Source organism: Thunnus maccoyii, chromosome 16 (genome assembly GCF_910596095.1).
Source record: "Thunnus maccoyii chromosome 16, fThuMac1.1, whole genome shotgun sequence".
Lineage (NCBI taxonomy): Eukaryota > Metazoa > Chordata > Actinopteri > Scombriformes > Scombridae > Thunnus > Thunnus maccoyii.
In genome coordinates, this window is record NC_056548.1 from 25,757,500 (window position 1) to 25,781,571 (window position 24,072).

At 40.5% G+C, this 24,072-nt stretch overlaps 1 protein-coding gene across 1 annotated transcript in view; it reads right to left on the bottom strand.

Annotated features, from left to right (window-relative positions):
- myt1lb (myelin transcription factor 1-like, b) overlaps positions 1-24,072 on the bottom strand; it is a 114,112-nt gene that overhangs the window by 44,768 nt on the left and 45,272 nt on the right. The window contains exons 4-5 of the mRNA XM_042388529.1: positions 22,204-22,249; positions 19,691-19,724 (exon numbers count right to left, since the gene is read on the bottom strand). Coding sequence (XP_042244463.1) covers positions 19,691-19,724; positions 22,204-22,249 — 80 coding nt within the window. The remainder of the gene's footprint in view (positions 1-19,690; positions 19,725-22,203; positions 22,250-24,072) is intronic.

Sequence of the window (24,072 nt, forward strand, 5' to 3'; positions counted from 1 at the left end):
GGTTGTACATGGGACAATAGCTACATACAGATTCAGAGTGCACCTGAATCCAGAACTGGGGGAGAAGTGTATTTTCTGCTCTAAGATTGGGACCCTGGTACATTTATTTGTTCACTGTCCTTGACTGTCAGCACTGTTTGAGCTTTTAAGAAGGTGGTTTCAGGGTCTCAGGAGGATTTTTCTTTTGGTTTGTTTATTTTTGGCCTGAAATACTGTTCTAAGAAGACGATTGTACACACATTGATGAACTTTTTATCTGGTTCTGCCAAGTTGGCCATCTGGCTTACACACAGGAACCAGGCTTAAAATGCCAGCAGTGTGGAGCTAGTACTGGTTCTGGAGGGACTGCTGAGGCCCAACTGAGGGTGGAACTTGCTTATAACGTGTTTCTGTGTTTGGTTGACAGGTTTTGTCGTATTTTACGATTGTTTTCCTTTTTTCCCTTAAGTGAGGATGTGACAGTGATCTGGTTTCTCCTTGCAATGGTTCAATAAAGGGACTTTGAAAACCAAACCGCTCTCCTCTCCTCTCCTCTCTTCTCCTCCTCCCCTCCCTTCCCCTCTCCTCTCCTCTCCTCTCCTCTCCTCTCCTCTCCTCTCCTCTCCTCTCCTCTCCTCTCCTCTCTTCTCCTGCCAGGCAGAGAGTGAGGTGCAGCGGTGCCTCTCCCCCTGTCTCTCCATCACCACCTGGCCCAGTTCCAATGCTTTTAGTGAGAGCTATCTGTCAAGCTATGAATAATACAGGCCCAAGGCTGGCGTTAGCTTGCTAGCTAGCTATGTGGAATCCAAATGAGGTCTACAGCAGGAAGAGAGCACTTGACTTTTAGCTTGCTACCACGCTGTCCCTACCAAGACAGGCAATTACTCAGCCCACAGCCCCAGCTGCAGTCGTGGCAATCATAAACGCAACCCCTCACATCTCTGCCTGAAAACACACACACACACACACGCACACACACACACACACACACATACTTGTACAAGCAGACACGCATACCCCATCTCCTGGTCCAAATAACACCAAAATTGTCAATGTGCAAAAACACAAAGTCTATACAACATTTTTGCCATACATGACAGAAAAATCCATAGTACGCTATCTTGTCTGGCAGAGAAAAGATAAAAGTGTTTACATTCAGAAGAGCAGAGAATAAATGAATAGCTCAACATATTTTTTAACAGAGGATAGAGGAAAATGATAAAATCAGAGCATTGATTGTAGGTGGAATACTAGTCCATCTACAAGATATATAACCCTGCTAAGTAAACAAATTATGAAAAAGAGATATTTTATTGCTGAGAGGAAAAGTTGCACCTGTTTGTTCCCAACATAACTCATAATCTTTCGCCACTGTAGTTTAAATAAAGAAAGAGGATGGTAAACGTAAGTTAAATGTTTAGTAATGCAAACTGACACTGAAGGCACTCTTTCTGTCATTCTGGTAGTCTGGCAGTATTTAAGACACCACTGAGTTACAATGATCTATTAATCAACAGTGGAGTTACTTCATCATCTCTTATCTGTTGATTAACAGGAGACACGTTGTCCACCTTTATCACACTTGTTCCACGGTTATGGCAGAAGGCTGAGAGGGCTATCACATGTATCAGGCATATGACACATGTATGGTTGCGTAATTAGCTTTGCACCGAGGCATCCTTTGGTGACTGTTAACCCATCCATCATTGCTACTAATCATTCGTTGGTGGAGTGTGGGATGTAATTACAGAGTGCTAGGCAACGACAGGCTTCACAGGTAAAAATAGTCATACAGGATGAGAGACTTCTGCATGTGTTTGGCATGTGGGATGTGTGCACAAGGTGTGTGTGTGTGTGTGTGTGTGTGTGTGTGTGGCTGTGGGTGTGTGCGTATGCATGCCTGCGTGTATTGTGGTAATGAGCTCTAGTTAGTGATGCTCCAGAGTGTCTTATTAACAAATAATAACAGCACTCCTTTGTTTTTTACCTCTCCTCCCATCTATTATTCACACTTCACAGATTTACTCATGATTCATTTATAGGAGCATCTTGTGCAACCTAGAAACTAAATGTCACCCAAAACAACACTATCAGATGGTGCTGTGTGTCTGAGCATGTACATAGTGTTTCTGGGTATGAGTTGTATCTGTGCATTGCTCACTGGAAGTAAGTATAGAGACCACCTGAAATCTGCCCTGCATTAGATAAACAGTATTTACAGCAACAATCCAACACTGCCATAGCAAGATTATAAAAATCTGGGACTTCTGCAATCTGACTCCATCTGTATATGCACACACAAGTGCGAATGAGAGTGCTATTGAAATAGATGAGTCGGATCTTGCCGGATCAGTAACGAGGGCTGTAGTGAGGCCATTCTGCCATTCAACCCCCCTGTTGTGAAATCAGCATGACGCCCTATGTACTTTAGCTGAATTCTCTTTCCGCTGAAATTGCCAGGTTGAGGAGAGGCACTCAGCTGGGAATGCTGCTCTACATGTGAAGTAGGTTGTGTGTGTGTGAGGGCTTAGGAGATGTGTGTGTGTGGCTTGTATGTCTACATTTGTGTTAGCGCACATTAAGAGAGCCTACGTAGGTGTGTGTGTGTGTGTGAAATGTGGATGTGGATGAGCTGCCCTTTGCCTCACTAACCCTCTCTCCCTCCAGGTGGAGAGCCTGTTCTGAAGGCTCTGCTCCAGTCGAGGGTACTTGAAGCCAGGCTGGCAGCACTTTAGCCAGAGAGAGGTAAGCCTACAGTACACCATCTGTCTTAGCAGCAAACACTTAGTGGACCATCAGACAGCAGCCACAAGTGGTTTGGCACCAGCAGATAGCAACGCCCTATGCTGCAAAGGATATCCATATTCACATTAATAAGTCATTTACTGTATTATTCTCTCGACTAATAAAACAAAGTTTTTCTCTATTAAATCTGCTAAAATCTGCTGGTCAAATGAGAAAATGTCAGAAGGACCAATTTCAACACATGAAAAGGAGAGGTTGTATCATCATTATCATCAAAACACTAAATGAGGGAATATCTATTTGAAGAATGGTGTTCATCTCTCCAGAAGAGTTGTAGACTCTTGTCGTCTTGTTGTTGAGTTGTAGAAATGCCAAGGCTGAGGAACACCATTCTTCAAAAAGATATTCCCTCATTTAGTGTTTTGATGATGGTAGTGGAGAGCGCTGTCTGACACATCGGTCCAAAATCTCCCACAGGTGTACAATTGGGTTGAGATCTGGTGACTGTGAAGGCCATAGCATATGATTCACATCATTTTCATACTCATCAAACCATTCAGTGACTCCTAATGTCCTGTGAATTGGGGCATGGTCATCCTGGAAGAGACCACTCCCATCAGGATAGAAATGTTTCATCATAGGATAAAGGTGATGACTCAGACCAACTTTGTATTGATTTGCAGTGACCCTTCCCTCTGAGGGGACAAGTGGACCCAAACCATGATATATATATATAAATATATATATATCAAACCTTTTACCTCTCCTCCCTCTTTCTTATTAGCGGAGAGCAGAAACAAAACATTCAGGTAGCAGCTTTTTAGCTAGCACAGACCATTGCTTTCACCAGTTAAAATGACACGACGGTTGTGTCCACTGAAGGTGCTGAAACCACGCCCCAACTTAACAGCCTCTGAGCCTCTGAACTTAACAACGCTCATTCTGAACTCCCTTAAAAATATGCAATTTAAAATAGGTCTTGTTTGTAGGTGTAAGACAAGCGCCGTGACGATATTTCAAAAATAAAGAAACGCTAGGAGCCACTGTTTAATTCAACGCCTATTTTGTAGGTAATGTGGACTTAGTTCAGTAAAAATTTAACTTAAATGACTAGTTAACAAGAGATCAATCACTAATCATCGTTATGTTAAATTGTTGTTTTTTTCAATGAAGTTCTATGTTAATGTTACTCACTTCTCTGCTGAAAAGTGCCGATGGGGGGCTGAATGTAGCAGCCATTATAACCGTTTGAAATAACTCCTTGAGTGCTACTGTTGACTGAAAACGGCCCCATTCATCAGTAACAGCTAATACCATGACACGGGCGGCTATCAACATGGCTCCACCAGCCAGGAGAGAGTGTGAACAAACAAACAGGAAAGAGAGGAGCGCTAACTGCTAAGCTAAGACTAACTCCTCATTGGTTATCCCTATACAGCATTTTCCTCACCAGTGTATGGTTTCTGGCAAACAAAATGGATGAACTACGACTGTGGATCACCACTCATAAAAGGATTACGGACTGCAACTTCATGGTTTTTACAGAAACATGGCTTAACAGCAGCGTCCTGAATAGTGCCATTGAGCTACCAGCGTGCTACATCCTCAGGATGGGTACAACAGCTAGTGACTCTGGTAAGACCAGAAGAGGGACTTGGGCGTGCATTTGTGTTAACAAAACTTGGTGCACGGACAATGACATTATTGAGAGGCTCTGCTCTGCTAACCTAGAATATCTCATAGTTAAGTGTAGACCTTTCTATCTGCCCATAGAGTTTAAATCTACTGTTGTGACTGCAGCATACATCCCCCTGATGCTAATGCTAAGCTTGCAATGACAGAATCACATGCTGCCACTAGCAAACAACACAGCTGATGCTAAGGCACTCTAGTTCTTATATAGTGTTGGGGGAGGAGTCATTCTAGTATGACTCCATTAGATCATTGAGCCACCATTTCAGGCCCGCCCAAAAAATCCTGAACACAGAAATGGTGAAAAACAGTTTAACGGTCTGACTTCACAATTCAGTACTACACAGTTCACAGTATTTTCAAATGTTTTCAGCAATTATTTTTAACATGTATAATGTCTTTATAAAGAAATCTCTGATTTTCCTTTACATGGACTTTAATTTCGTGAGTAACTTGATGAATGGCCAAATGTGTGTTCTCTGAAAGCCAGTGTCTGTACTCAGCCAAAGATCGTGAGCAGACTGAGTGTATTTGTACAGTAGTTTCAACAACTCCAACAGAGTGATACGTCTTCTGTAGTAAAACCATCAAGCTGATCACTCCACATCAGTATTCTACCAGTTACTTTCATTCATATCATATCAATAATTTAAGCTGATCAATTTAATAGTTTTGAACCAGGACCAGTCAAGTAGATTGTGAAAAATATGGTGTGTCAGATTTAGTAGGCTTCACGCACCAGATATTTAATCAACATTACATATTATGAGTGTCATTGGCACAAAAAATATTTTTGGATGAATGAAGTGCTATCTTTTTTCTTTTTTTGTCTACCAAGGATTTTTTTCTTTAGGTTTCCATTAAGCACAGGGTAATATAAATTCAGGATCAAATTATTAACTAAATATACACACACACACACACACACACACATACACATACGCACACCCATCTATCTTTCATTTTCATGTTGTAGTGTGAGTGCAGATATTCAGTATTAAAGGACTCGGGATCAAGGCCAGAAAAACTTGGTTGGGAGATACCTAATATATACTGGTCTAAAGGTGATGTTTTTTGTTCACACTAGTGCAGTGCCCTTTCAAAACATGCCTGTTTGGAACAGGCCGATTGCTTGACCTCCGGTATTGCTGCTTCAATGCATAGAAAAATTAATACTGTTGATGTGAGGTGTGAATGACCAACAACATGAAAGAAACTAATATTCTATTATATACAAAAAAGTACTGTAAGTGAATATTTTCTCATTTCAAGTATAACGAGGGCTATATTGAAAAATAAAACACATAACTGAGAGCTTTTGAAAAAGTGTGCATCTTAAAATAAAATGGATCGATTATATTGGGCTCTTAGATCATTTATTTTCTATTGCTTTAGTTCGGATCATTTGAGTGGGTATGTTTGCTCAAAAGATTTGTGTTTATATGAGACATACTGGTTTTGAACTTCCTGTGGGAAGTACCCTAAGAGTCTGTCCTTTCTTGATTAAAAGCTGTGTTTTCGCTGTCTACTTTACATTTTTTAGAGCATGCTATGTGAAATTAATTTTCTTGAACTTGATACTAAAAGGTGACATGAAAACACTGCAGACAACTGATTGGTCAGTCATTTATCTCATTCACAGGCTTTCTGTTTCAGAGAAAGCTTTCCGCCGCTCCCTCTCTCTCTCTCCTTCTCTGTCTCTCTCTCATGCACTCGCTCCTCAGCTCAGCTGCCGTACTTGAAACACAGCATTCACATGAGGAAAAAACAACACGGATTTTTCCTGTTCTTTGTATTTACTACTGCATGAGTTGGATGTAATGAATGAATGAAAAGGAGAAATGCAGAGGAAGAAAATGAAACTAAGAGTGTCTGTATCCACAGTAAATCACCTATTGAGTGTTTGATGGTAGTTTATTTGTGCTTTAGAACGTAACTGCCATGAAACAACCAGAAAATAATGTTTTTCTGTCAGTCACAGGCTTTCTCCCTCTAAGAGAAAGCTTTCCACAGCTCTCTCTCCTCACCAGCACTGTCCCTCTGTCACTTGCTCACACAGTCACAGAGCCCAGAAGTCCCACCTCGCTGCTGCAGAGCAGAGCGGCTCACTGATCACTTGTTTATTCAAAGTTTATTAATATTGAATGTATCGCGAGTCCAAATTGCACCAAATTTGACACTGCACTTCCCTGGGTAACCAGCAATACATCCGCCAGGCATGAAGTAGATTGGATGAACGGTTCTTGAGATATGCGAAGGACACACATACATACATACATACATACAGACAGACAGACAGACAGACAGACAGACAGAGATTCCTTGCTTTATAGTTAGATGGACGTTTACCTGAAGAAGACTTTGTAGGTTGAAATGTTAATTAATGTTTTGGGAGCTTGAACATTTCATTGTGTGGAAAACTCTCCTTTTCCTTTGTGTTGTGCTTTTTGTCCTTCACCTGTACCCAACTGGGGTCAGATTTGGACACTATGGACCTTCTGTTTACCAAATTTAACACATTCTTGGTTTTAGTTTTGCTTTGGTTTACAACATTTACTCTTTTGACAAAATAATTTTTGAAAGATGTTAAACTGCTTTAAATAGAAGGAAAAAAGGAAAATTTGAAGGATAAGGTTGGGGTTCTATATTTTTGTCAACAAATCCCATAAAAGACCAAAACCAACAATATGTTAGTCTGTTTTTCAACACTTTCTGCCCCAAACCCATTGGTCCCTACTGAAGACATAATTTTTCAAACAATGCTCAGAATATATAGCTTCATTTTTAGAGTTTCCCTAAAAACAGCTGAGCACTGTAGTTTTTACATACATTACTAAAGAAGAAAATAATTAGTAGTTCATGGCTTGTTGAGTACTATTTTCATTCGGATTACTACACCTTGCTTCTGAGTATTACAGCAGCAGGACTGTGTGTGGGATTGAGTCAAAATAAACTACATTGTGCGTGTTCATGGTAATGAAGGAACATGTCACCCTGTACAATAGTGTGGCTGATTGATGCCTTTTTATAATAGTTTTTGGACGACGATGGAGTTTTATAGTACTGAGAAATAAGATATATCAGGCTTTGACTATATCACAAAACTTATCCCTCAAGACCAAATGCAGACTGATAAAAGGCCTTACAATGTATACACACCAACAATCTGTCACCCTTCTTGCCCACTTCCTACTGCTGTTGAGCTCCTCCACTGTAGATACCCTGAGACTCATTGTGCCACTCTGCTGGTTGCTTGCTGCTCTCATATCAGTCTGAGTGCTTTGAGAGCATGACATAGTAGAGCGAGCGGAGATGCCTGTGTGCATGTGTGTGTGTGAGAGAGGGAGTAAATAGCATCCCAACTGTAGAGATGGCATTTAAGTGTCTCTCCCTCTGCACTCCAATAGTACTGCAGACCCATTACCTTGGTGCATGCGTGCACGTGAGTGTGTGTCTACCAGCATGTGTGTGTGTGTGTGTGTGTGTGTGTGTGCGCTTGTGTGTGGCTACAAATGTATTTCCGAACCATTCCTCCAATCATCTCCATGCTCCCACGCGGCTCACCCTCTACCTTTCTGTTCTGATCCTTTTCTCATTCATCATGCTTCCCTTGCTGTCCTCTTGCCAGAGGTCTTTGCTAAGGTGTGATTTAGCTCCTGCTATTCTCTAATTTCTGCCTTAGTCAGGAGGGGTGTGGCTGGCCCCCTGACACCATGGATACAATCTGTCAATCATTTCCCCCAGCCAGGAAATTGTATCCAAAGCGAGAGTAATTATTAAGTCTGCCCTGCGTGGGTTGAATTGAACGCCCTCTTCGTTTGGCGCAGAGAGAAATATGTATTCAGAGGCAAGGCCAAGTGGATTTGTGAGGATTTTATTGTTGTAAAGAACAAGGTGAGGACTCTCCTCATGTCACATTTTGTCTCCTCTAATCTCTTTGCCTTTCCTTCACTTCTTTCCTCATTCCTACACCCTTTCTCCAGGGGTGGGTATAGAAAATTTCACACACTCAAAGAATGGGGGCAAATTTACAAAACAAGTAAAAGGTAGTGTACACTCAAAAAAGCCCTGCTTCCAGGTAAGGTAAATACCTGTAAATTATTAATAGTTTAATTGTTTCCTCAAAACCCAGACATCCTTCACCCTGGCAACGCCCTCCAGCTCCTCCTGGGGGATCCCAAATCAGGAGAGATATGTGATCCCTCCAGCGTGTTCTGGGTCTGTCACAGGGTCTCCTACCAGTTGGATGTGCCTGGAACACCTCCAGAGGGAGGGGTCCAGGAGGCATCCTAACCAGGTGCCCAAACCACTCTGGCTCAGCTCTTTCTTCACCACAACGTTTGGGTACAACGCCCACATTACTGCTGATGCTGCACTGATCCACCTGTCAACTCCATGCTCCATCTTACCCTCACTTGTAAACAAGACCCTGAGATACTTGAACTCCTATACTTGGGGCAGCAACTCACTCCAAACCCCAGCAGAGCACCATAGCCTCAGATTTGGAGGTACTGACTCTCATCCCAGCTGTTTCACATTCAGCTGCAAACTGTCCCAGTGCCTGCTGGAGGTCATGCTGTGTTGAAGCCAACAGAACCACATCATCTGCAAAAAGCAGAGAAGCAATCCTGAGGTCCCCAGACTGGACATTCTCCTCCCTCCAGCCTCACCTTTAGATTCTGTCCATGAAAATCACAAACAGAATCAGTGACAAGGGACCACCAGAGCCCAACACCCACTGAGAATGAATCTGACTTACTGCTGAAAATGAGGACACCGTTCTCACTGCGGTTATATAAGGACTGAGTGGCTTGCAGCAACGGCCCCAGTACCCCATACTCCTGCAGAACCGCCTACAAGGTGCCCCGAGGAACATAGTCGTAAGCCTTCTCCAAGTCCACAAAGCACATGTAGATTGGAGGTGCAAACTCCCATGACCCATCAAGTATCCTTGCAAGGGTGAAGAGCTGGTCGACTGTTCCATGGCCAGGGTGGAATCCACGTTGTTCCTCCCGAATCCGAGGTTCAACAATTGGAGCCTCCTTTAAAGCCTCCTCTCCAGCACCCTGGCATAGGCTTTCCCTGGTAGACTGAGCAGTGTGATCCCCCGATAGTTGGAGTATACCCTCTAGTCTCCTTTTTTGAAAATGGGAACCACCACCCTGGTCTGCCAGTCAACAGGCACTGTCCCCGATAGCCATGCGACACTGAGGGGGCATGACAACCATGACAGCCCAACAATGTCCAGAGCCTTCAGCATCTAAGGGCAAATCTCATCCATGTACATGCTGTGATATGTATATGATAATATTAAATAATCAGCACTTGTAACTCCAAATAGCCAAAATATAAATATGCATAATATTTTGTCAGTGGCAGATGATTTTGTTTTGGTTTGCTGAGTTTAAGCTTTAGAAAATACTGAAACACCTCTGTTGGTGCTTTTGGACAGATACCTGTGCAATGAGGAAACAACTACCGTAGCTGATAGTACAGTTACATGTGTCTTCATTATGACTGTCACATGCATTTATTATTAACCTAAGTAATTAGAATAGTCTCATTCAGACTGTCATATCTAGGTTAGTTTCAATGTACACAATAATGCTACCGTACTATAATGATGATTGTATGTTAACAGCAAAACTGAAAACTCTCCTTCATAGTTTCCATTGACACAACAGAACAAAATATTTCACTTAACCTGGGGAAACTGTTTGTAGTTTTGCATAAATTACAAATGCCTACCCCTGCTAGGTCCTATCTTACCAACAGGGAAGGACAGACGGAGGAAAACCACCCACAGAAAGAGGGGTACAAAACAAGCGTTGTTGGTCTGTGCTGCCTCTTGCTGTTTACATCTTTACTGTGGATGGGTGTGTGCTAATATAGTCCCTTCTACATTCATTTCCGCCACTACATACATATAATACGAGCCCAGCAAGCCACCCGTTGGTGCGCTGGCACAACAACATACAGAGGAGATGACAGTAGAGGTGAAAGCAAGAGACTGAAAGAAAGTCTACATAACATAAGCATGTTCAGCGAGGCAGCTGTTAGAATTCATATTTGTTGAAGTCCTTGAAAAGCTAAAATCAAAACTGGTGAGCTAACAGAAATATTGTAACAGTTCCTTTGCCTTCACTCTCCTGGTTAAATTATTGAAACCTACTTTAGAAAACACTTGAGTTCCTGGTTACCTTTCTGTTCCATAGAAAAATGTTGATTTATTTTCATGTTTCCTTTTCATTCCAGGAGCCACTTACCTGTGTTTGCTGGCATATTACTGAGTAAATGTTAGAATTCTGTTTATTTTGGCTTTCCCGTACAGTGGAAGACTGGAATGAAATTTCATGTCTCACACACCAAAGTTTAAATAGCCAACCACAAAACAAGCTTGATCAAGGACATCAATTCCCAAGGTGCCTTGCGCCAACATTTGCTCATAACTTCCCTTGCCATTTTTAATTAATGTCAGACACTGTTGCTTGTTGTAAGTACCTCAGTCAATCATTTATATCAACGTTGACTCATCTGCAATGTGCTGCCAACCAAGCCTTGTTAGAACAGAGCAGATGCCATGAATGACCTCTTAACCTTTGCACATGAGCAGATAAGTCAGAATTAACAAGATGTCCCCTTCCTTCAGCTGAGTGACTTAACTATTGACCCTGCAACCCTCATGCAGGACAGTTATTGTAGTCATGTTACTGCTGCTGACACGGGAACAGCATCCTGTATGCAGATTAAACCTGGCCTTGAAACATGAATGGAGAGATTCTTCATTAACTGTGCTTTGTTGAAGGCCAGGATTAGACTTAATCTATAAATAGTGCAATATGTAGATTTCTGGAACTGTTCTATGAAAATATACCCTTTTTAAACTCAGAGGTGGGATACAAATTGTACAACCAGATCATCTTATGGCTCTAAAATTTCCTATGAACATACGTACAACTGCTGCTAATCCATGACCTTAGACATGTAAATGATGGTAGCTTACAGAGTGCACACATACACGCGCACACACACACACACACACACACACACACACACACACGCAAACACACACCCACTATAGATAGCTGTGAACCTACCCTAACCCCCATGTGTGGATGTCTACAGAGTCTTATGGCATTTGCAGGGCCTCTGAGGGTATTCAAACATTCAAAGGCTGCGTGTGAAGCGGAGAGAGAGAGGTGGAGGATACGGATGGTGCGCCGGCGTCTAAAGGCGAGGGGGAGAAAAAGGAAGAAGGGGGAGGCTAATTAACATATTAATGACCCCACCTTCCTACAGCTTCTGTCGGATAGTCCAAACACTTTGATAAGTATGCAAATGAGAGCCGCACCATCTGAAGAGGGAATTAGCTCTGCCAGAGACAGCCGAGAGAGATGGGAGGGGTAGAGAGAAAAAGGAAGGAAGGACAGGAGCAAGGAAGGGACAGTTAGGATGTTAGGTGGGGAAAAGGAACAGAAAAGAGCCAGGAAGGAGAAAAGAAGAAGAAGAGGACTTTCAAGATGAGGAAACAGGAGGAAGGAAGAAAGGAGAGACCAAAGACAGAGAGTGAGATAGGGAGGCATGCTGATGAACTGATATCCTCATGTTTGTTTTAGTTGTCTTTAATTATCTGGTGTGCACAGTGAGCAAATGTGTGCGTGTGGGTATGTGTGTAGTATTAAACAGAGAAACAGCGATAAAGAATGAGAGAAAAGACTTTCATTCTTGTGCTCTCCTGCTCTCAGATCGATATGGCAGTGCCTGTCAGCCCTGCAGTGATGTGCAGAATGGCTGCAGGGGCTCAGGCCAGTGGGCATACAGGCTGGGTGGAGGGGGCTGAGGTGGGCGGCTCGGAGTAACGACCCCGAGCAGACAAGAGCAAGTAATTATAACACAGACTGATCTCTCTCGTTCTATCATTGAAGAGAATGGCGAGTAATAAGGATGAGGGAGAGCACCATGGGAAAGCAAGTGTTCACATGTGTGTGAGACAAAGGGAATGACAGAGAGAGAGAGGAAGAGAAAGCCAGTACGTGAATCTGTGTGTGTGTGTGTGTGTGTGTGTGTGTGTGTGCATGTTGGAGACACCTTGTATGAACAGCCAGACCAGGGATTCACCGACATGCTCATCACGTTCTACAATTATGTTGAATAATTAAAACGTTTCATTAACTTGATCATTTCCTGTTCGGCCATGTTTCAGCTCTGACACCGGCAATTAAAGCTGGGGCCAGGACTGTACGCCTCTCTCATTCGGCCAGTTGGCGACAGAGGACAACCTTATGTCTTTTGTATGGAAGCAGAAATGTGACAGGGGAAAAATGAGGGGCTTTAGCTGTTATCCACCTTACTTAACTGTTCTCAACACTTCAGTGCAAAGCACACCGGGACTGACAATGAAATCTACGTGCTCAAGGTGAAATCGTGCAAATCTGGATTTAGTTTCCTTGGATTTTTTTTTTCTCTTTTTTTGATTAATGCAAATAAGAGTGAATAGTTTACCTCTGCAAGCCAGCCTTAGGCACTGAGATGTCCACCTTGAAAATCTTTACATATTGATAGCTTTTAAGTGATGTGTAATGTCCTTTCATTTTTTTTTTTTTTACATGCAATCAAATTAACAAATTCTTTTTACCAGACATCCATCACCTTGCACAGTTCTTTGTTTCTGTTTTTTAATTCTTCTCTGTTTTAAGATGTGATACTGCAAGAACTGTACTCGCTAAAATACACCCAAAAACACCCCAAAACACAAAAATATCTTCACAAATCTTGGTCTTTGTTTAAAATCAGGGGAATTCTTCTCTGTGCATTAACACCATAATTAGCAAAAGCCCGTGCTGTCCTAGTTACGTAAGACGTCTCTTTTTGTCTTTTGAAATTGGATTACCACAGGAGAAACCATTTATTTCCAGAAATGGGGGTTATGGGCAATTTTCATCCCAGTGCCTCCACCATACAGTCTCTGCCATAAAGCTATCCTTCCCTATTGAGCTCATGCACAGTACTTATACACCCCAATAAACCTGATTAGCATGGCAGACTGTAAATATGCAAATGACAAAAGAGATGTGGAGGGGAATGTTTATGCTGTGAGCTCTCTGTCTAGCACCACCCCCACCCTGCATATGAAAACCATGATGAGGTTTATTGAGATGGGGTCTCTGTTAAAGCTATCTTTATTTTTTTCTTTCATAAAAGAAATTCAACCATGTAATTGGAGCTTTGAATGGGAAGTGATGCCTTTACCTTCCATGTCTTTCATATCTCCTGCTGCTGTCATTGTGCACAGATGTGGGGCAAATGAAATGACACACAGTCTCCCGCTGAAAACGACCTCTAACCTGTTTCTTCCCACGTGTCTTCAAACCTGACCTCAACCTGAGTTTTACTCTGTGTGGAATCCATGTCCTCTCTTCTGCACCATGTGCCACTGTACTGTAACAACGCTTCAGTCACACCCACAAAAGCTCGTTGCTCATCATACACTTCTGCCTCAGCGTATATAGATTTCACTGATGTCTGAAGCCAGGAGAGTCTAACATCTCACTGGCATATTGTTGTTGGGACCTGAGATCTGGTTGACTGAATTTTAATAGCATTTATGAAAATGACTCAAATTAAATTAATGATAAATAGAATAAATCCAGGTGTATAAAATATGTACTTAAAATGCAGGTACTTTTAAAACATGTTTGTGTCTAAAAGACGTATCTCCTTGGAAACATCAATAATCACATCAAAAACTTGAAGTTATGTTTATTTCAAGTGTAGCAATTTTATCTTAGTAGTATTTCCTGTATTTTTTGCATGCATAGGTTCTCAACTCTGTGTTGTGAAAATTAAGTCGTCATTTTCACAGATGTTAATGGCTTCTCAGTAATGTTCTCACCATAACCAAACTTAACAACACTATTCTGTTGGTGCCTTTAAGGAAAGGAATACTCATTTATATATACATTTTAATAAGATGAATGTAATTTATTTAACTTTATGTTTGAGCCTTTATGAGTCATGATCCAGCTAACTGCGACCAAATCTGCACTTTTGCAGGTTTCAGCTAAAGAAAGCAATGAGCTCTGGCAACAGTTTCAGATACATTCTCAGCCTGGTTATAAAAACTGAAAAAGTCCAAATGAAATCATCCCTTTCTAAAGTCATAAATGATGGCAAAGTGATTTTCAAATATACTTTTTGTTATTAAACAAAAGAAAAAGGTCTTTGAGGAAATATCAGAAAATGTTCCTTTTCTTTCAAGCTTGTGAGTGGGCATGTCAATGTTCATGCTTGACAGGAAGTTGTGTCGGGAGGGGCACGGAGAGACAAAGTAAACACACTTTGCCGGTAACTGCAGCTAAGAGCATTTTCAGGTGAGTTTTTAAACTGTTCAACATGATACAGCTGACTGGCTACAGATGCAGGACAAGACATAAGATAGGGAGACATTAGCAAGAAAGTCAATATAGATTGTTCAAAGTGTGTAGCTCTTTGAAAATGAAAGAATTTGGTTGGTTGTATGAAAACAAGTTCTCCATCTACAAAAGAAGAATGAATGCTATTCTGACTGGTTAATGCATGGACAGAGGGCATAATCCTAAATCCAAAAAATATAAAATATACATTTCTCTTTTGGGCATTGACTTTTTTCCCAAAGGGGAGCATGTGACATGTGATTTATAGAGCAGATCTGTATGCTGGAGGAGAAAAAAAATCTGCAATTCAATTTTAGTTGTACAATGAAGAAAGCTTACTTTGCAAGGCAGCTGGATTCGCGAGGTCACAACATCACAAGATCACGTGAGAATCCATCTTGTTAGGCTTCAAGTTATGCACTTGTGTCTGAACCACCGGTGGTCCAGACCAATCAGCATCTTATTAGGATCCTCGTGTGATCTTGTGATCTCCAGCTGCCTTGCAAGGTAAAACTGTGATAGATGGTGACAGACATATTGTTCATCCAATCACCTGCCTAGTATTTTTTGAAAGTGCTTGCCCTTTTCCAAACTGTTTCCAAGGACGACTTCTCAGATGGTTCTGTGTAACAAACCAGCTGGCACATCAGGTTAGAAGAAGCCATAGGGCCCTGAACTTCCTGTGGAGAATTCTGAAGGTGTTTCAGGACCAGTTCAACACAAAACATTCACACATATGTCTTTATCCTAATGTGTCAACAGCCAACGTACAAATACTCTCAGTAAAAGGCTCAAGAGACATTTATATTCTACTGTTTTTACTGGGTATGAGTAAAGAAAAACATTACAGTTAGTTCGTGTTCCACAATTCACCTGACTCTTGTCATTATATAATTGTTGACCCATTCCAGTGTGTGTGTGTGTGTTTACTGTATGTGAGTGCAGGTTACATGGATGTATACAAGAAGGGTATACACATATAAACAGACACACACACACACACACACAGCATAGCAGCAACTGCCTGACCCATCCCAGGCTGCTCTATGTAAAGTCAAGTGTGTTCGTCCTGAAGACTATCAACTCTCCGGGGAGAGAGGCCATCGAGCAGCATTATCGACATTATAGACGCCTCAGCCTGGAGATAGGCTTCACATCGATCTCCTGATTAATTACTATCTGCAGGCAGCAGCAGAGTGAGGGGGAAAGAGAGAGAGAGAGAAAGAGACAGAGAGAGAGAGAGAGAGAGAGAGAGAGAGAAGCGAGTGAGGTGAGAATGATAGAAAATGGGTAAAGGAGGGAAAGTAAGGGGGGATGAAGGATTGGGGCGAGAGAGGAGGGAAAGTACACCTTGTACTATCTATGAATATCAGCTAAAGGCTACACAGTAATCTTCCAGGTGGAATATTATTTATTGATATATAGGTAGGCAGGAACCCTTATCTTAGCTGCAACCACCCCCTAACACACAGCCAAGGACAAATGAAATTCACACATTGCTAGGGTGGAAACAACTTGCAAAGACAAGTAGAGGGCACTGAAATACCCACCCTTGAATTCCCAAACAGGTTATACTCTGCACTCTGTAAATAATAGTGGAAATAATAAGAAACTAAAAATATATTCTGTATATTATGCCAAAAAAAACCCAACATTCTGCACATTAATTCTAGCCTCTGCGTGTATGGCTAACATAACTGTCACAACTGCAGTAGTGCGGACAAACAGGCTGAGTGGCTAACATTAATGAACTCCAGCTAAATCCTTTGGGCTACACGTCTGATCCCAAGAGACTGTGCTGAACTGTGTGTAACACAAGTCAATACGCTGTTACAACGCCAGTGTAAGGGCTCTGTTCAGGCCCAGCTGTTTCTGTGGCTGGTACATTTGAATGGTGAGTAACAAAGCTATTTTTGTTGAAATGGGTATTGTGTAGCATTTCGGGCTGCCCCCCAAACATCAATGATTTGAATCATCAGTCAAGAAGCCCCTGAGTCCAACCTCATTTTGTCAGTCGACTCATTGCATTAAAAAAAACGTTTTAGCTGCATTACTGTACACAAAGAAAACCAAGACAACAACATGGCAGACTTTTACAAACCTTGTCTTGTCTCATAATCACCTTACTACAAAACTAACTGTAATGATAGAGAATGGTGACACAGTGCAGCACAACTCCCTCTGATACCAATAGTGGGAGTGCTGCTCTGATGTACTCTACTTGAGTGCTCAGTGATAGCAGATCAGCTAAACTACTTTTGAACCAAAATAGTGCTTCCCCTACTGCAGTCCAGCGCCATCAACACATGGGCTGACAGCGCTGTCAGCCCATGTGTTGATTGCGTTGGAGAGACGCTCCTCAGCACACTAGAGTGTCTTTACTTTCATTACCTGGACACACACTTTTTATTTCTTTTACTGTGTGGAAATCTGATACTTTCACATCACTGAATCTGTGATGTGAAAGTATGGCAAACAAAGACACTAAAACGTGACTCTTGAACAAATCTTGACATCAGGTAGTTTAGTGTGTGGCTGCTGTTCTGTATGTATAGCCTACTGGACTGCAGTGTATGGAAGAGGATTAGGGCCACACGTGAAAAATTTATTTGACTCAAATAAAATTTTCAAGAAGTCAGAATTCTGACTTTAAACTCAGAACTCAAATAAAATTTTCACATGTGGCCCTAATCCTTTTCTGTAGCAGTGTAACTGGGCAGCAGCTTTGAGTAGTGTTTCTTGTAATTGTAGGTAAGGTGTTTTGATATGAAACACCACTAGCATGTTAAAAATCCCAAAAAATCTACAGATAAGTGAGCAGGAACAACAAGCAGAAGAAATGGCAAAATATTATACAGACACCCAAAAAGTCACATTTTCGGCCGCAACTGGAGTCTCAGAGTCAACTTGGAAATCTGGGATTCAGGTACAGCCCTAATGTGTACCAACACACGGTATGACACTTTTGTATTTTCTTTGTGTTTAACTTTATTTGTCTCTAAGATCACAGTAAAGTCAAAATCTTATTGACAACATGTAAATTGACATACCTACTATGTTTTACAGTTTTTCTCACTTACACACTACAGTTAAGCCTATTAACTAAACACCTCAAACCACAATGCCATCTACCAAAAGACAGACCCATTTCCCAAAACTATAAACACTATTCCCCTGTTTTCACTCATGTGCTCATTTAGAAAGCACTGGCATTCAATATCATTAACACAAGTCATCACAGCTGGAACCCAATTAACACACAATTCTCTTGGTGGAACTAAGAGTCAAAATTGTTCACACAGCAATCAGAACCTCAGGATAGATAGATAACAGGGCGATGGGTCAGTTCACTTCTTGTGGAAAAATGGATCCACAAAGACCCGAGGCAGAGTGAATGTGATTTCTTTCTTTATGTACAAACTGTTTTTTTTATTGGTTTATGTTGGTAAATACATGGATATTATTTTACTGTATTCTACATTCTCTAGCAGTTGCATATTTTTACAGTACATTTACTTTTTTACTCAATGCCAGTTAATTTTATTACAGTACATTGAGGAATTACATTTTTTTGAAAATGTGTTGTGTCTTTATATTGTGTTAATCATGTAAAGAGGTTGTTCTGGGGGAAACCATTATTCATTGCGGTATCAGGTTTTTACGGTAGTGTTTTGAATGGATCTCACCAGTGTGTAATGGTTATTTTGTACTGTGTGTATATTTGATGGCTTTTGCGTGATGTCTGAAGGCAAAGCTTGATTTAGATGTGAGATTACATGGTTTTGAGTGGACGGTTTGGTTTTGACATGGAATTTTGAAGTTTGTAAAGATGAGCGTGCAGTTTGTGTTTGTGTTACATTTGTTTTTAGAGTTTTGGGAAATGGAGAATAATTTCAAGAAATGTGTCTTAGCAATGGAGGAAAAACTGTAATATGCATTTTAAATAACTTTATGCTGCATTTTTAAAAATGACAATAGCTTTCAAAAACTATACTGGAGAGAAACTTTTACAGTGACAAAGAAAAGCTTCAAATTTGAAATGAAGTTGTGTTCTACCTTCCACCCACTCAACTCACCCAACAAGAACTTTAAGGCTGTAGGCGTAGAGAGAGAGAAAGAGTTGTGCTGCATGGGTAATGAATTGATAATTGGCTATCATGCTAAATATCATCAAGTAAATGAGACAAAGACAGAATTATTTAGCTCATCTAGTTGGAACATTAAAAGAGGAGAAAACCCTCTTATTTAATATTTCATATGGGGGAATTATATTAACTAGAGGGAAGAAAAAATTGGCGGGTGTTGTTTCTGTTCTTCTGTTAACATATTTTGTGACACTGAAGATGTCCAAAGAGAGAGAGGGAGATAGAGTGATAAATTCACACTCAGAGGGAGGAATGGGGGAAAGAGTAAGCAAACTATACATAAGTCTCTCCTCATGGCTGAAAAAAGTGAGAAATAGAGAAAAAAATCAAGAGGAACAGAAAGAAGAGGAAGAAAGCGAAAGAAGAGCAGAGTTAGGTGAATGGTTGTTGATGTGAAGACAGCTATCATTGGCACAGGAAAGGCAGAAAATGTCTCTGCTTGGTTATAAGGTGACAGTTAATCCAGGCACAGTTTGACTGTCCTCGGCACTGTGAAAACAGCAGGGCAATTTTGAATGTGTGTGTTTGTGTGTGGGTGTGGATGAGTATGTGTTTGTACTGCTCTGTGTATTTTCTTTCTGTCTGTGCATTTGTGTTTGTGTTTTGTTTTGTATGTTTGTATGTGTGTGTGTGTGTGTGTGTGTGTGTGTGTGTGTGTGTGTGTGCGTGCGTGCGTGCATGTGTATCAGTGCAGTGCACTTTTTCAATCCCACTGACCTGAAAAGCTCTGTTAATGCTGGATCCACAGGCACTGAGAGAGAGAGAGAGAGAGAGAGAGAGAGAGAGAGAGAGAGAGAGAGAGAGAGAGAGAGAAAGAGAGATGATGATTATGAAACAGAACTGACTTGTGCTCTTTGTATAAAACATAAAAAGGAACCTGCTTAATAGTTGATCATTGTGACTTATGATCTGCGTAGGTTTACCATAAAATAAATTACCAGTAGAACTTAAATGTAGTTGTGTTTGTGGGTGCAACTCAACTCAAAAACAATATATATTCATTTTGGAAAAACATATTGTCTTAAGTTTACCATTTAGTACTTCTAAACCCACGCTGAAACATTCATTTCCTTAAAAGAACAATTTCTCTATGTAGTGTGTAACATCCAGCTGAAAGACTTAATGATGTGAACAGCTTTAAGTGAACATTTAGAACAATTACAATTACATATACAGCAGTTTCAGTGTATGTTAAGAGCAAATGCACATTTCATCAGCTTTAGTCAGTAAATTTATTTTTCACCATAAGAAATATGTGATTAGAAGATTGACAAAAAATATGTCTGCTGTGCACGTTATGCTCTGACAGCTCAATATTTTTCAGAAAATCAGGAAATTATCAGTATTCATTTGAAAACTGGTTTGAATATTAAGAACGGTTATAAATCAGATTAAAATAAATAATGCAGAAATGGTGGTAGAATCAGATAACACAATTTTAAAGCAAAATATTTGCAGTGGAAGAAAGAAGAAAGTAGATGTCAGTTTAAAATGCACTACCAAATATCGTACAAAAAGAAAATGAAGTGTCTTAAATATTCAGTGTATGCAGGAATCATTGCAGACTAACCTTGTCCTATAAGTGAATAAATGATGACCTGTTGATGTTGAGGTCTAAGGTTGGATAGTTCACTTTGAGTAGACCCCAAGTACAGTAAACCTGCCTGCCATGTTTCTGGGAATGTTAAGACTTATTTTGTTATATTGGAATATTATTATATTGGCATGTGCTCTTATGTTTTCAACATGCTAATTGTCACAAATTAATGCACTGTATTCTAAAGTGTGAGCATATACATCAGTGCTAACAGAAACATGGCCTATATCTGAAATCACCCCCCATTTACTATGTGGTGCACTATACACTCACTGTTTTTACTGTGCACCAGTAAACTGGATTCTGAGCGTGAAATTTACACTCTATATAGTGCCCTCAGAAAGTCAAACAATAGAACAAAAAAGGTCGTGTCCATTGCATACATACTATTCTCCACTTACAATTCTGCAATGCAATGTATCATATTTGTAGATACAAAAATGAGCAGGTATGCCACACTACACCTGCCAGTGATGACGCAAAATGACGATGATGATGATAATTTATAAGCATCCAAAATGTAAATGTACTGTTCTCTATATAGTAAAGTGTGTATAGTGTACAGGATAGTAGTGAATGATGAAGTAATTTTGGATGCAGCCAGAGAGATGATTTCAGTGCCAATCCTCCAGTCATACATATGTTCTCTCTTTGGCTGATGGGCAGATACCTTACCTTGTGAGGGAGCTGGATTTGCGAGAACACGACATCACAAGATCACACGAGAATCCATCTTGTCAGGCTTCAAGTTATGAGCTTGTGTCCAAACCGCCAGTGGTTTGGACCAATCAACTTCCAATGAGGATTCTTGCATGATCTCTCGAATCCAGCTGCCTCACAAGGTAAGACAGTGATAGACAGATGGTTCATCCAATCACCTGCCAAGTATATTTTGAAAGTGCCTGCCCTTTTCTAAACAGTGTCCAAGGACAACTTCTCAGATGGCTCTCTATAACAAACCATCTGGCGCATCAGGTTAGAGGATACTTGTAACTCAATCACTTAACTTCAATACACAGCTTACAAAGTGCTTGATCCACATGATGTAGAAACAATGGTTACCACCTTATTACTTGTTTGGTCAAAGGTGATAGATACTTTTTAATGGTAGAAGAAATAAAATATTTATCAAGGTTCTCTGATTAAAACATGGTCACTTCTTTTTAGTTGCTTTAAACCTGTGAGAGTGGACAGGGGAGCTGGCAGGGAGTGAAATGAGGACAGAACTTGGTGAGAATTTCAATGTTGTAATATTATTAACACATTTCTAAGTAGCATTTTTTTCAAATCTTATAAAAACATTTTTAAAAGTGAGTCATCGGTTTGTCAGCTCAAGTCATGAGTTACCTGTTCTCTTTTTAAAAGTTCCATAATTTGTTTATATTTGGCACTATGTATTGTTTGTAGGATTTGATGTCACCCTGTTGGACATTTCATTTTGGAACAAAGCTTTTAAAATGTGGACTTTCTGATTCTGTTTCTGCAAGATACAGTGTGACAGTCTGGGATTTGTGCAGTGGTGTGTGTACAGTATATATGTGTGTGCTTGTGTCTGTGCATGTGTGTGTTTGTGTTGGGGGAGTGAAGGTCACCCTGAGTGGCTGTGTGTACGCGTGTGTATCCGTGCAGATACCTTTGGAGCGTGTGCGATGGCGCTTATCGTCTGCATCCACCTCCATCTGCAGGGAAGGTACAAACAAGCTGTTAAACACACAACAGACAGCATCACAAAATTATCTTAAATGTTCTTTCAGGTTCAGAGTTTTCTTTTCCCCCTTGTCAAACATGCAATCCACACCTGATGTTTTCACTACTCAAATGTAGCATTTCATGTAGATGACTGACTGACAACATTTGTGTAAATAATTACAGAAACATTTGGATTCTTGTCATCTTCAATCATAGCAAATCATATCATAGTAAATTTGATTTATAAAACCTCTGCCAATGCATCTGTTCTGCTGCGAGTGGATGCATTTATACAAAATCTCCTCAATCAAATATCTATATTTACAGTATCATTGGTTATAATCAGAAGTTAGAAGTGTACTCAGTATCTCAGGAAATAACTCAAAAAAATACATTGTCCAATGTCCACTTTCTCCACTGTTATTTGCTATTGTGATAGAGCTACTTGCCATTGCACTGAGGACAAATAGGAATGTGGTGGGTATTACTAGAGGAGTCTAGCATAAGTTAGCTCTGTATGCGGACGACTTACTTCTGTTCTTGGCAGACCCAGATAAATCCATCCATCCTCAAGTATTGAATATATTGGATGCATTTGGTAATATATCAGGTTATAAATTGAACTCTGTAAAAAGCGAACTCATGCCCGTGAATGCAGCAGTCAAGGTTTTCCCCCTCACTAGTTTTCTATTCAGGATCTCCCGGGAGAAGTTCACTTTCCTGGGGGTCCATGTTACAAAGAAATTTAATGACCTATTTGACTTCAATTTCACCCCCTTGCTTAACCGCTTGAAGCAAGATTTTCAGTGCTGGGCTCTCCTCCTAAACTGTGTCAAAATGAATATTCTGCCTAGGTTTCTTTATCTCTGTCAGTGCATTCCCATTTTCATTCCCAAATCTTTTTTCATAAACTTGACAGTATTATCTCCCAGTTTATTTGGAACAATAAGAACCTTAAGATGCAGAAGGAGACATTACAGCAACACAAAAGCTTAGGTGGTATGTCCTTGCCCAATTTTCAGTTTTAGTTTTTTTTCTCTGCTCAATACTATATTGGATGCTTTATAACCATCTTTTTTGCACTACAATCCCCTATGTCTGTCACTTTCAAAGAAGAAATTGGATCATTCAATACAAAATTGTTCATTGGACTCACTGGACCAGATGTAGACTGGGTAGATTTGACCCAAACATAGACCCAACATGTATTTGCGGTCACTCTCTTACATAGTTTCTGGTCTTGTCCTTCTCTTCCACCTTTCTGGAAATCAGTATTTGCAGCACTCTTTCAAGCTATTGCAAGCCTTTCAGAGCCGCCCTCTCCTATTGATGGTCTATTTGGTATTCTCCCACCTGGCACTTCACTTCCTGCCTACCAGCTTGACCTTTTTAACACTTTTGCCCAGGTGACTCATATCAATCAATTGGAAAAGTGCCCTCCCCCCTACACATACAAGCTTATATACTTCATTTTATGAATCTAGAGAAAGTCAGACATACACTACATGGCTCCACCTTGAAATTTGAACGGGTTTAGCTGCCCTTCCATAGATAATAGATATATTGAGACTTTGCAGCTTCCTGATACTCTTATATTTTGCTAGGATGCATATATTATGATGTGCTTTTTTCAAGCTACTTCAATTTTTGTTTCATATCTCACTGTCCAATGTTATGTGATTTGTACTACAGTGATATTGGATTTACCATGGCAATTCCTGATTCATATTTGGCTTTAAATTATTTTAGGAAAAAAATTAATTTCCAGTACAGACAAGCATGCACCTTTGAAGAAATTTAAGAGTTAAAAACA